Below are 14,644 nucleotides of genomic sequence, written 5' to 3'. Positions count from 1 at the left end.
TATGTCTATCCCTATAGTATACCAATACTGCCTTGGTAACAGCTGTTTTGTAGTGGGTTTTGAAATTGGGAAATATCCTGCTTTGTTCCATTTCAAGATTGTTTTGGCTTTTTTGGATTCTTTGCATTTCCATGTAAATTTTTGGATTAGTTTGTTGATTTCTGGGAAAAACTTGCTAGGATTTAGTTTGCATTGATTCTACTGATCAATTGGAGAATTGCAGTCTTTGTAACAATTGTCTTTCTGTCTAGGAACATGGGTGTCTCCATTTATAAATACTTTTTCTTTTATCATTTATTGTTGGTAGCATTACACACACACACACACACACACACACACACACACTTTCTCAATTTGGTAACCAGCTTTATATTACATTTTCATCCCTTCTTTGCGTGTCACTACTTTCCATTTTAAAATTATTCTGATTTTGGCTTGCCTCTCCAAGTATTTAATTTTGTGTCAGTAATTGTATTTAATAAGTTTTTCTAGATTCTTTGCCTCTTTTTCATGTCTCACATAATCCTCTTACTTGATTTGTTTATTTTTGTCTTAACTGTATACTTAAACAATTCTTACAGAAGTGGTTTGTTACAAGATTTCTAAGAATTTGCATGATGTAATACATATTTATTTTAGCCATATTACTAGTTTTTTAGACTGCTATATTCTAGGATCAAAATTATTTTCCCTCAAAACTTTGAAGATATAACTCTGCTGTTTTGTTGTGTTGGTTGAGAAGTTTGTTGACAATGTGATTTATTTTATGTTTTTGTACATAAAATAGCTTTTGTCTTTGGAAACTTTAGGATTTTTCTGTTGGATTTCTGAGAGTTTAGAACTGACTGTCTTAGTTTCCCTCTGTTTCATTTGAGATCCTTTCAATCTTAGATTTTTTTTTTTACTTCATTCATTTGTAGAATTTTTAATTTACTATTTCTTTCATTTTTTTTTTCCTTCTGCTTTATGTTTTCTTCCAGACTGCTTTCGATAGATGTTGGAGCTTTGCTAATTTTGCTGTTTTTCATCTCTGAATCCTCTAATATGTTCAAGGAAAGTTAGTTTGCTCAATTTTCTAGCTCAGTGATTGTTTGTCTCTTATCAGTCGTATTTAATTACAAAGCTTCAGATTTTTTCCGTATCAGCCTGTTGTTTAATTGATGTGACTTGTTACTGTTTTGAGGGTATTGATTCATATATGTAAACCTGTTCTTGCTTTGTCCTATTTAAGCATTTCCTTGGCTGTTAATTTTCTGTTTCTTGAATTGCTTTGCCTCTATTTCATGGTACTGATTTTTCTGAAATGTTGATTCTTGGTTTTCTATCTCTTTCTTGTTTGTTTGTGGAAATCTTTTCTGTTGGCATTGTTTCCTTTTAGGAGGGGTGGGTCATGTTGTTGGGTGAAATGTACAGATACCTTTCCTTCTGAATTTGTGGTTTCTCTGGTCTCTCAGGCGTCAGTAGCAACCTAGCTTGCTGTCTTATTTCTCTGGTCCCAATGGCATTGCTTTAGTCTGGGTGCAGGTAACACTGCCACTTACTGCTTATTATAAGCAGGATGGTGGGGAAGGGAAGAGAGAAGGCCCCGTTCCTGACCTATTGATGCTGGTATCTTAGTTGCCTCCTCAGTTCTCTTCTGTGAGAGTTGTGTGCAATAATTTGTTATGTTTTCAGAAAGTTGGGCTTTTTTTTTTTATTATGGACTCTTTTGTCATTCTTGTACCTTTTATGTTCCTCATTCAATTTCTCTTTTAAAATATTTCTACTTAAGTAGATTCCTATATTCTCCAAGAGGGGAAATGATTCATTTTATGTATATTTTGTTACTAAGCATGAAGAAGATACCTGTATAAAAGTTTTGCCTGATAACTGGTTTTCCACTAACGATGTCCAAATCTAAAAATCAAAGATTTCATAAAGTTCAACTCTGTTTTGGTTAGACAATAATTTGTCTTTTTCAATAGTAACAATTTTTGGGTTTTGCTCTATTTATGATTTTGACTTTCTTTCTTCTTTTTAAATTTTTTTCTTCTTGTTTTGTTTTCCAGCTCTTTTGTGCCTTTCAGGATGATAAATATCTGTACATGGTAATGGAGTACATGCCTGGTGGAGACCTTGTAAACCTTATGAGTAACTATGATGTACCTGAAAAGTGGGCCAAATTTTATACTGCTGAAGTGGTTCTTGCTTTGGATGCCATACACTCCATGGGTTTAATTCACAGAGATGTGAAGCCTGACAATATGCTCTTGGATAAACACGGACATCTAAAATTAGCAGATTTTGGCACATGTATGAAGATGGATGAAGTAAGTAACAAGCAAGTAAAAAAGAATGCTAGTGTTTTGAGGGACAAAAATAAAAGGAACACTTCCAATCTGGACTTTATAGTTTTAAACAAAGATAAATTTAGTTTTGCTAACTGTAATGACTCAAACAAGTAGTAAAATATCCAAATTAAAACATTTCCTTTAGTAATCATTCATCTACTGTAGACTGCTTTATTTGTAGATTTGTTAAATCCAAGAGAAATAAGAAAGAACTCAGATAACTTAAATAGTTATCTTCCTCATCTTGACAAGCATTTGCTACCAATCAAAACTAGTTTATGATTATAATGATCTAGGTGAAGAAGTAGGACACGAAATATAAATTAAGGTCCATGGGTATTTCCATTACCATTATCATTTCTGTATTTTTCCTTTGAAAAGAGAGATAAGGTATAAATTTCCCAACTCCTACCAACCCCATCTGCATCAGCCATATAGAATAAATTTGAAGGCATTATCTGTTGTGGTGTTTTTACCTGTTGAACAATTCATGCTATGATTAATAGATTCAGTAGCATTAACCTCTTAGCTAATTATGATGTTGATTTTGTTACAAAATTTTTATCTCTTGTCTTTTCCTCTGTACGTGTACTTAATTCCTGGCAGTAATTCCTGATGGAGATGGCTCATGTTTTATTTCCTATGTATTCTTATTAGTTATCCTGTTAAGATGTTTATTTTGAATTAAACTGATTTTCTTTTCTCTGTACTTCTTAATTTATGCCATCTGTATGATGCTCACTTTCATTGATTGTCCTGCCATCATCAGCGATCTGTATGCTTACAAGCTCAGCTCAGATTTTTACCTCATATGGAAAGTTCTCCCTGATAATCTAACTTGACCAATCACTCTTCTGTCACAGTGTCTGCAATGGCCTTAGTTATCTAGAATTTGTGCTGTACTTACAAGCCGCTTTCATCTGTCTGGGTTTGTGTGTCCCGTCCGCCCAGCTAAAACTTAGCGTCCTTTTGGTTCTTTGGCCTTTTTCACAGGGTGTTATTATGTCTGTTCTTCATACATTAATCAATGTTTAGTAGTTGGAGTATCTGTACTCAAAGCTCCCTCTTGTGGTATTTATCATAATATGAAGTGATTAATTTGAAGATAAATATGAAATTATCTTTAATAAGTATGAAATATGAGGTAATTTTCTAATACAATGCTAAACTTTTTTATCTCTGTTGTACATAATCAATGATGTTTATATGCTCACTTCCATGAGTGTATTCTAATTTTAATCAAACCAGAAACCTTTAGGAGGGTGCAGAGAAATCATACCACTTGTTTTTAAGGTGAGTAAAAGTGATTTATGGAAAGAAAGGTGTAGAGTGTGAGAGCAGAAGAGTAGGTTAGAATATGGGATTTACAGAATAGTTCTACAAGCACATAAGCGAATACTAAATTAAGCTATTTAAATATCTGAAATTGTCTCTTAATAAGGCAAAATAAAATGTAGCATACATAATTTTGTTTACTATTTTTAATTCAAGTACACATGGTTGAGTTAATTATGCTCTTTGGCTCATAGCTTATTGTCATTAGTAGTTTACACAAAGGCCCCAATTTTTTCAAAATTATATTTTCTCCCTTTCAGTTTCTGTCTTAATCTCTGTCCCTAATACACAGCTACTGTAATGTGGTTACTGTAAGCTCTTGCAGACTGTTAGTATAGTTTACATATGTATAAATAATATAGTGGATGGTTGTCACTTTGTTTACCTTTTTGACTCAACGCTGTTTTATAGCTCTTCCTGATATATGTAAAAGTAGCTTACTGCTGTTTAGTGTTCTATAGTATCTATTAATTTTATTTATTATTTTTCCTTGTCTTGGATCCCTAAGTCACACTCATCTCTCTGTTACCAGCAAGTACCATGCTGAACATCTTCATACGTGTCTCGTGTCTATTCTTTTTTTTCCTCTCATGCCTATTCTGACAAGGGTTTCCTCTGAATATAAACCCTAGAAGTGAAAATGTTGATTTAACTTTTGCTAATAGTGCATGAGAGATCCTGTCTCCCCCTGTCCTCACTCACCCTTCCTTTTATTCACTCTCTAAATCTTACCAGTTTCATTGGTGTAAGTTAGTAGCTTTTAAACTTTGTAGTCATCCTGATAGTTGATGTTAAACCTTTCTCCATATGCTTGTTGGTCTTTTTTGTGAACTTACCTGTGTTGTGTATCTTTTGACCTTTTTAAAATTGGCTTCTTGTTGATGTGCAGGGATTCCTTATATAATCTGGGTGGTGATTCCACAGATAATCACTGATAATCATCTTCCAGTCTGCTACCCATCAGTGTCTTTGAACAGAAATCCTTAATTTTGATAGTAAAATATGTATTTTAAATACGGAACTTTAAAAATGTTTTACCTCAAACCTCCATTCTTCAAGTAATATTAATAATGAGAGCAGTTACATAATGTTGAAGAACAGGGGAGTTTTTTTTTATTAAAACTGTAGTATGTAATTTATAATTTTGTTATGTTGTTAATGTGAATAGTGTTATTGCAAGTTTCAGGTTCATCACTTTGTTTGCCTTTGTTTGATAATTATGGCCTCAATGCCATTAGAAACGTTCATAGTTTCATTCTTACTCATCTTTGTATCTGTAGAAGGGATTGGCAAACTGGAGCACAGGGCCAAATCTGGCCTGTGGCTTGGTATTATATGCTTCCTGTGCTAAAAATCTTTTTTCCATTTTTAAAAGACTGTTTAAAAAAAAAGAAAATATGCAGCAGACACCCTATGTGTCCCACAAAACCTAAAATATTTACTGCCTAGCTCTTTACAGAAAAAAATTTGCTAACCCTTTATCTATAATAAAGACAAAAATGCTTCGATTATTTTTTAGCTCTTCTGGCTTCCTATAAAACATTATGTCATGGATAAAAGCAAAAATGAAATGTAGCTATAAAACTATAACCTATAAGGACTGAAATGGTTACTATCACAAATAAGAGTAGTGTTTCATTAAGTTCTATCATGGATAGATTGTAGATTACACAGTTTTCTGGATACTGTTATTTTTTCTCTCCCTGAAAAAAATATCTGGATGTGAGTGAAAGTCACAGTATATTTACATGTAGATTACCTCAGTGACAGCCTTTAAATTACTTGCATTAATTACGCAAGTTGACTTCCCACTTTGCCAACCATTATGCATTTCATAGCAACCTTTACCACCTTTTAAGGGATGTTTTATGTTAGTATTTTAAATTACTGAAAATAGTATACGATTTTATCCATTAATATTCTGGTGTATACCATTTGATTAAATAGTGGCTGTAAATTTTTAAAAGCTAGTAGGTAAAATGTTACTGTTCTTAACCTTTCTACAAGTGACATCAGTTTTTAAAATATAGGTGTTTCTGCTGATGTCTCTGAAAAACCCTATTTTCTGCAAAATAATACATTTAAAAGAGCATGTTTATGGGAGCAGTAGAGACAGATCATTCAAAAGCTATGCAGCTTTGTAACCAGAGCTCTGATGAAAATAATAATTGGTACCCAGGGAATTGTTGGAATAACAGGCAGTTTTGTGCCTGTTGGTACCACAAAATGCCAGTGGAAATGGGTTTCTAAGCCAGTTGGGCTGTCTTTTTAGATAGAACACAAAAAGCAGAACCTTCCACTAGCCAGGAATCTTACAAAGCAAGGAGGGAATGTGCCTCTCTGAGAAAGGGCCCCCTGGTACAGGTGCTCATTTTTAGTTGTTAAAATGGGTTGAACAGGCTCCTGCCTGTATAGCAGTCAAGCTGAAGCTTTCAGTGCTTCTGATAATTAAGAATTCCATTTACAGTTTTTCTTTTCCACCCTCACAAGAGGCATTTTGAATAGTTTCTTAGATCAACTCCAAGATTTATGATTGACCAATTTTGTGTTTTCAGTATATCTTTTGATATATGATATTTTATCAGTTATTAAACACTGGCTATACTTAGCAAGCACACATTATCTGATCCATTTAAGATAAAGTACTTTTGAGGAAGCTTTTGAAAATGCATACCCGTTTATGTTGCTTTCCAGATTAAAACCCTTCAGTAGATTTCTGTCACCTACTGAATAAAGTTCAAACTCCTTAGCTAGTCTTATGAAGTTTCTTATGACCCCTACCTACTTCTCAACCTCATTCTATCATTTGACCATTTGTTCAGAGGTCTTAAGTTACATATGGTTCTTTTTATATCATGGTATTTCATGATTCCTAGCCTTCATATATGCTGTCAAATATAGTCTGATTAGCAAATTCCTACTCACACTCTGAAACTCAGCCTGAAGTTTGCTTATCTTGTGAAATCTTTTTAGGTTGGCTCCTATCCTTTTGACATGTATCTTTTTTGGAGCCTGCCTGCTTGCCTGCCTGCCTTCCATTCTGCCTTCCTCCCCTTCCTCCCTGCCTGCCTGCCTTCCATTCTGCCTTCCTCCCTTCCCTCCTTTCTCTCTCTTTGTCACCATGAGTTGTTGAACACTTACATTTTCTCTCTCCCAGCCTGGAATCAAGCACTTCTGCAAGAAGCTCTAATTCCTTTTATTCAAGAGTGGTATTTAAAAAAATCAATATTTGCTCCCATTTACCATCACATTAAAAAGAATAAAATATCTAGGAATAAACCTACCTAGGGAAGTAAAAGACTTGTACTCCAAAAACTGTAAGACATTGATGAAAGAAATCGAAAGCAACACAAACAGATGGAAAGATATACCATGTTTTCAGATTGGAAGAATCAATGTTGTTAAAATGGCCATACTACCCAAGGCAATCTACAGATTCAGTATAATCCCTATCAAATTACCAGTGGCATTTTTTCACAGAATTGGAACAAAAAAATTTAAAATTTTAAAGACCCTGAATAGCCAAAGCAATCTTGAGAAAAAACAGCTGGAAGAATCAGGCTCCCTGACTTCAGACTATACCACAAAGCTATAGTAATCAAAACAGTATGGCACTGGCACAATAACAGACACATAGATCAATGGAACAGGATAGAAAGTCCAGAAGTAAACCCACACACTTATGGTCAATTAATGTATGACAAAGCAGGCAAGAATATACAGTGGAGGAAAAGACAGTCTCTTCAATAAGTGGTGCTGGAAAAACTGGACAGCTACATGTAAAAGAATGAAATTAGAACATTCTCTAACACCATATACAAAAATAAACTCAAAATGGATTAAAGACCTAAAAGTAAAGACCAAATACTATAAAACTCCTAGAGGAGAACATAGAACACTCTGACATAAATTGCAGCAGTGTTTTTTTGGATCTGTCACCTGGAGTAATGGAAATAAAAACAAAAATAAACAAATAGGATCTAATTAAATTTAAAAGCTTTTGCACAGCAAAGGGAACCATAAGTAAAACAAAAAGACAATCTAAGGAATAGGATAAAATATTTGCAAACAATGCAACCAACAAAGGATTAATTTCTAAAATATACAAGTGGTTCACACAGCTCAATAGCAAAAAAAAAGCAACCCAATCAAAAAATGGGTAGAAGATCTAAATAGGCACTTCTGCAAAGAAGACACACAGACAACAGGCACATGAAAAAAATGCTCAACATCACTAATTATTCAAGAAACGCAAATCAGAGCTACAAGGTACCACCTCACGCTGATCAGAATGGCCATCATTAAAAAGTCTACAAATAATAAGTACTGGAGAAGTTATGGTGAAAAAGAACCCTCCCACACTGTTGGTGGGAATGCAAATTGGTGTAGCCATTATGGAGAACAGTATGGATATTCCTTAAAAAACTAAAAACAGACTTACTGTATGATCCTGCCATGTGATTCCTGGGTGTATATCTGGCGAAAACTCTTAATTCAAAAAGATACATGCAGCCCAGTATTCTTAGCATCACTTTTTACAATAGCCAAAACATAGAAGCAACTTAAATGTCCATTGACAGATGACTGGGTATAGAACATGTGAGATACACACACACACACACACACACACACCCCACACAGGAATACTATTCAGCCATAAAAAGGAATGAAATAATGTCATTGGCAGCATGGATGATTCTAGAGATTATCATACTAAGTGAAGTCAGTCAGTCAGAGAAAGACAAATATCATATGATATCACTTATATGTGGAATCTAAAAAATGCTACAAACAAACTTACTTACAAAACAGAAACTTCTCAGACATAGAAAACAAACTTGTGGTTCCCAGCAGGGGAAGGGGGAGGGAGGGATAAATTGGGAGTTTGGGATTGGCAGATATAAACTACTGTGTACAGAATAGTTAAACAAGGTCCTACTGTATTCGGTGAAATATAGGGAACTATATTCAATGGCTTGTAGTAACTTGTAATGAAAAAGAATGTGTGTGTATAAAAATATAACTGAATCACCACACCATATACCAGAAACTAATACAGCATTGTAAATCTACTATACTTCAATAAAAATAAATAAATAAATGTCAGTCAATACTTGGGTACCAGATACACCCATTGCTCCTAGAATGTTATTACTTCTAGGCACTATCAGTGGACATATGTATATTGTATACACTATATTTACTAACCCACATACACACACATGTTCATATTTAATTCTGTACTTATCTGTTTGTATATAAACTATATTAAAAATTAAAGAGTTCATATTGATACTTCAGATTGTAGTCCTGCACCACAGGGTTCATTTTAGTCTTCCTCCTTTCTTTTTTGCACTTTTCCTTTTTTGGACAATGAGAAACCTGTTGTTATCTACACTTGTTCAACCCTAGTATACACATAAAATTTGTTTCAAATTGCCAGTCTCTTACCCCTGTGACAGACAATTTACTAACTAGGATGCATTATGTGCAGATATTTTTGTGTTTAGCAGTATAGCATTCATTTAAAGTAACTGTTTTCCAGAGTTACCTAGGTCAGTTCTTTTCTTCCCTACCCTCTTTGGTGTGATTGTGTTGTTTAATTTATGAAACAGGTTCATTTCTTACCATTGGTATTCCATTTAGAGTTACCCCATATCCAGTTGATTTTAATTGTTTAATTTTTGGATATGTGAAGCATTTCTCTGGTTTAAGGGTCAGAACTAAACAAATTGCATTCTTAGAGACGGATCACTGCCTCCTTGTCCTACTTCTCTTTTCCTATATTGGCTTCTTTCTACCCCTTTTCCACTCACCCTCTGTAGATAAATCAATCTTTTTAGTTTCTGGTTTAGCCTTCCTGTATTTCTTTAGAATAGGATGAGAAATTTATCATAAATGTAGATTATATATTCATCAAATTTGAGAATTTCCCAATGAGACAGTGTTTAAATATCCTTTCCAAACATTTACTTAAAAAAGTTTTAACCGTCAATATGCTTGCCAGAAATTGTGGTTAGAATATTAATTTTTTAAAAGCAGAGTACCAGTGACATAGTTTACCTAGTGAAAATTTCTCAGTCCTACCAAAATACTTACTCTGTAAGTGATTGGTTATTCAGACTGATCTCCATCTTACCTTTGCCGTTTTCATCATTGTGAAACTTTACGTTTAGTCATTTGGACTTCACTGCATTTCTTGAACTTGGTTTATATAAGATAATTTTTGTTCCTTTGTTTTTGCCCTTTTTTCTAAGTTTCCATACCAACTTTCTTTCCTTTGAAGCCTAACTTGTCTATCCTTTACAGCCTAACTTTATACCAATTCTTTTTTGTGTCTTACCCTTTTCTCGTCTTCCTCTGAACCTTTGAATGCTAAATAATTTTTCTTTCAGTGGCATTGTTGAGTGTGTGTGTCTGTGTGTGTGTCCAGTTACGTTTTGGCTCTTAAGTCTCGCAAGATCCATTTTTTTGAAGTCTAATTTCTGTGGATACGTGTGAAATGAGATTTTGTTTACCCTGTAAGTCTCTATGTAAAATTTTCCTCCAGTAGAAGTCTAAAATATAGGATAGTTCATGATAAAAATTAACTGTATACCCTGCCTTTTGTAGTCAGGCACTGTCTTCTTCATTTTTTATCCTAAGTAGTAACCCATATAAACCATTACCCTCATAATTTGCTCAATTATTTGCAAAATGTTAATTTTATTAATTAATGTTCAGTCTAAAAATGACCTCTACTTGCTGTATACTTGGAAAAATAAAATCATTGAGTTATTCCTGTTGATTTGAGGAATATAAAGGTTGCTTTTGAAGTGAATTTCCCATATTTAACATATTTTATTACACTTAAAAGTATTTACACAAATCATGTTTATAAATACATTAAACTTCCTTTTACCAAGGTGGTCATAATACTTAGTGTTTTGGTAGTTTGTATAGATTCCTTAGAAGGAATGTAGGTGACACATTCTTTACTGGGCAGGTAAAGGAAATGAAGGGCATTTAGACTAATATGTAAAATCTTTGCAAGTTTGAACAGAGCTGGAGATGAACAAGTGTTACTCAGCACTGTACTGCTGTATCCTATAGTGGTTTAATCTTGCAAAATATACAGATAATGCAAATATATATAATACACATGCTACAAAATACACACATAGTTCATATCTACAATGGTTCTTACCCTTGTCAAAAAGACATCAGATAGGGATTATCTTATTATTCACTGAAACTAAACATAGAAAGGGGTGTTTTTATCATTTTGCCAAATATCTTGATGCTGCAGCTCTGTATTCTAAATATACAACCTGGAGGTGTGGCTCTCAAACTATTAAGATCTTGATTTAAACATTTGATCTGTTTCCTCCAGTTTTTTCTTGGTCTAAGAAGAACCATTTTCTTTTATCCATCCTCTAGAGGCCTTAATCTTAATTACTGCAGTTTCTTCGGAAATATCAAAGCTTCCTTTCTCTAATGATTCTTTTCTTTTCCCCAGATTAGGTGCCTTAAGACCACATTTTGTACTTCCCTTGTAACTTACAGTGTAAGAAAAAGAAACAAAAAAACGTAGATTTACATGGAATTCCCATGGAGTTGACCACCTTTGATGAAGCCTCCTGTATCTCAGAGTTCGAAAATTATCCCTGATCTCCCATAATCCAGACATTTGTATGCATTTTATAATGTATTTATCCCCTGTCCTCCCAAAGCCATGTCAACAATGAAGGTCTGTTGGTAGCAATGTATAGTCAGTGTATCTGTAGGAATAAATGAATTAGTTTTGCTTATGCGTATATGTGTTTACACACATTTTATATACATCTTTTTTTCTTTTTGTACTTTACCCAGACAGGCATGGTGCATTGTGATACAGCAGTTGGAACACCTGATTATATATCACCTGAAGTTCTGAAATCACAAGGGGGTGATGGTTACTATGGGAGAGAATGTGATTGGTGGTCTGTGGGTGTTTTCCTTTTTGAGATGCTGGTGGGTAAGTAAATATTTTAACTTGTTCTCTTTTCAAAACCCATCTTATAATACTGTATTTCTAAGTCAAGAATTTGAGACTGTAAGGATAATGATTAATTGCCTCTGTCCTAGGGAAGAAGTGGAATTTCTAGAAACTTTGAATTAATGGTTTTTGGTATGACTGATTATTGTAAAATTAAAACCAAGCTTCATCCTGCCACAGTGATTGTGCAGAATTTGAAAGGACTTAAAATTATACTGCTGGAAAGTAGTCCTCCAATAGACGTTTTTGTATTAACAAAATATTAGAACAAGAAGCAAGTTTACAGCTACAGTGGGCCTTCCTTCTAAGATTTTCTTAATCAGTAGTATTTATTGTAAATATTTGAAATTATAAGGCTGTTAGTACTTGTTTCAATAATAATAGAGAACTGAAAGTACTTTGTTTATGTAATTATGTAATTTTTGTAAGCTGTATTTCTTATATTTATTACTTATATATATATTCAGTGATTCCAGTAAAACAAATCATAAATATAATTATTGACCATTTGACTATCAAGATTAATGTATTTTATAATGTTTCGATCTCAGAAAACTCAGAGGCAAGTTTAATAATTTCTTTCACTTTGACCAAATCAAAATTTGAAAGGCTCATGTATTTCAAAACTTTTATTATATCATAGATTTCATTTTTTAAATTCCTAAGTACTAGAGTCACAGAAATATCTTCTGACCAAGGTAGCCAGTGACTGAATTACCTGGCTTAGGGATGAGGCGAGATGTAGCTAAGTCTTCTTTTCTGAAGCAAATGTGTTAAGGCTAATATCATTATATGAAATGACTTTAGAATTGAAAATGTAATTTTAGAAGTTGGGGAATTTATTCTCTAGGAGATGACTCTAAAAGAAATTGGTAATGTAAATCTATAAAATCTGTATAATAACTGAGTATGCTTGTTGCTTTAAAAAATCAGAAGAAATTTAAGTAACAATTAGTCATGGAACTTTTTGTGACATAAAGTGCCTTCTCTTGATGACCATCTGTGTATGTGTAGCATTTATGTTGCTGTGCCTAGTCTCATGTCATGCTGTGACCTACTTTGTTTTCGACCTTTGTCTTTGTTGTGGGTCTCTTCAAACACACCACATATTCTCAGCTAGCTGTCTCTTCTCCGCACCCCTGGGTCCTAGCTGATGGTGCATGAGATATGTCTTACAATCTTTTGAAAGTAGAATATATTCCTTCATTTGCCTAGAGTCTCCTAGGGATTTAAAAAATACTGTACTTTGGAGGAAGTCCCATGACTCATTTGAAGAGACCAATTAAACCTCCTACTACTGTTTTTAACTTAGAGCTGAATTTAATGAGTTTGAATGGCACTGATTTGCAGTATTCTTTGCCTGCTCTGGTGCTTGCTCAGGTTGGTTGGCACTGGACTTCATTTAAAGGAATCCACTGCAGTTAAAATCTTGAATTCAAAGCTCTCCTCTACCACCCTTTGCAAACAATAACTACCGAGTACCGCTTTTTGGCTGATTTAGGAAAGTCTGGTTTGTATTAAGGGGACTTGTAGTTAAGGCATTCTGGCAAGGCCTTTAACCCTTGTGGCTTTAGATGAATACTGGCCAAAATGATGCCTTGAACTTTTTCTGTCTTTACACTTGCCTCTTTATCACAGTCATTAGTTAGCAGGAACACTGTATTGGAAGACTTTCTGCCATTTTCAACTCTAGGTGTGTCAATTTAGGCAAATTACACATCATCTATCTGGGCCTAGCTACCTCATGTAAAGTGACAGGGCTGATCTAACTCTTAGAGCTGCACTGTCTAGTCTGTCACGATGAAAATGGTTTATCTCTACACTGTTCAGTATAGTAGGCACCTGCCACATCAAGCGCTTGAAATGTGGCTGGTATGACTAGGGAACTAAATTTTTCATTTTATTTAATTTTAATTAATTTTAACTTTAAATTGCCACATGTGGCTAGTGACTACTGTATTATACAACACAACTCTGGAGAGTAATCTCAAAAGGCTGATTCAGCTGAAGCATTAGAAGACTCACTGATCTGACCCCACCTAGTAATCTTTTAAATTATTCAGTAAATTGGTTTTTTTTCCTATTATACATTAAAAAATCCAACAAATTCTAACTAGAGCTAGTATTGATTTTATTTTGCTCTTAAAGTTCAGTGGTTAATCGGTATGGTTAAAATTTAAATATATTCTTGATGTGTGGCTGAGATTCCCCATAGACCTTTTGTTCTTCCATGAATGTGAAAATTTTAAATTTAACATATTAAATATTAGGTAAAAAATTTTAGTTTGTATTCTATATTACATTCTGTGTCTTCTTTCTTGGAATTTTAGGAGACACTCCATTTTACGCAGATTCACTTGTAGGGACGTACAGCAAAATCATGGATCATAAAAACTCACTATGTTTCCCTGAAGATGCAGAAATTTCTAAACATGCGAAGAATCTCATCTGTGCCTTCTTAACAGATAGGTAATATGCATTTGATTTCTTTGTAGAAAATCCTTTAACTTTTGGATTTATAGAAATGAAAGCATACCTAACTCTTATTTACATACGAAATCAATCTTTCTCTTTATCCAAATTGCATTTAATTCTGGCTTATCCTTTTCCTACTTCTGAGCCTGGTGTTGGGTTACCCCTGTCATTTTGTATGTGCAGCTCAATGGTAATCTAACTCTAATCTTAACCCTCATGTCCAAAAAGAGAAAAATAGAACTTTGTAAAATAAATGCATTTGAGAGAAATAAAACTGTTTTTTTCATATTTTAGCCTCTAAGGTGATTAAGCTATATTGCTCTTGATTGTATAACTTTTGAGAGAAGAACATTTTGTGTAGATAAATACTCAAAAACTAATAATCTTAAAAAATACCTGTGGTTGACTTGGGAGTGCCTCCTTCCCAGTCCTTTTAATTTGGATTTGAATGTGAGCAGCTCTGTCCTGGAAAGTCTATATTTCTCAA

General features: G+C 33.8%; 1 protein-coding gene across 7 annotated transcripts in view; it reads left to right on the top strand.

Annotated features, from left to right (window-relative positions):
- The window catches only part of ROCK2 (Rho associated coiled-coil containing protein kinase 2), a 123,905-nt gene that overhangs the window by 70,847 nt on the left and 38,414 nt on the right, over positions 1-14,644 (top strand). For all 7 annotated transcript variants that reach the window (XR_012499214.1, XR_012499215.1, XM_074341671.1 and 4 more), the window contains exons 5-7: positions 2,049-2,309; positions 11,517-11,661; positions 14,013-14,151. Coding sequence is in view for 5 of the 7 variants with exons in the window: in XM_074341671.1 (XP_074197772.1) it covers positions 2,049-2,309; positions 11,517-11,661; positions 14,013-14,151 (545 nt within the window). In the remaining 2 variants the exon portion in view is untranslated. The remainder of the gene's footprint in view (positions 1-2,048; positions 2,310-11,516; positions 11,662-14,012; positions 14,152-14,644) is intronic.

This window comes from Camelus bactrianus, chromosome 15, assembly GCF_048773025.1.
Source record: "Camelus bactrianus isolate YW-2024 breed Bactrian camel chromosome 15, ASM4877302v1, whole genome shotgun sequence".
NCBI lineage: Eukaryota > Metazoa > Chordata > Mammalia > Artiodactyla > Camelidae > Camelus > Camelus bactrianus.
The sequence above is the reverse complement of the archived record's forward strand: the minus strand, read 5'-3'. Positions and strand labels throughout refer to the sequence as shown.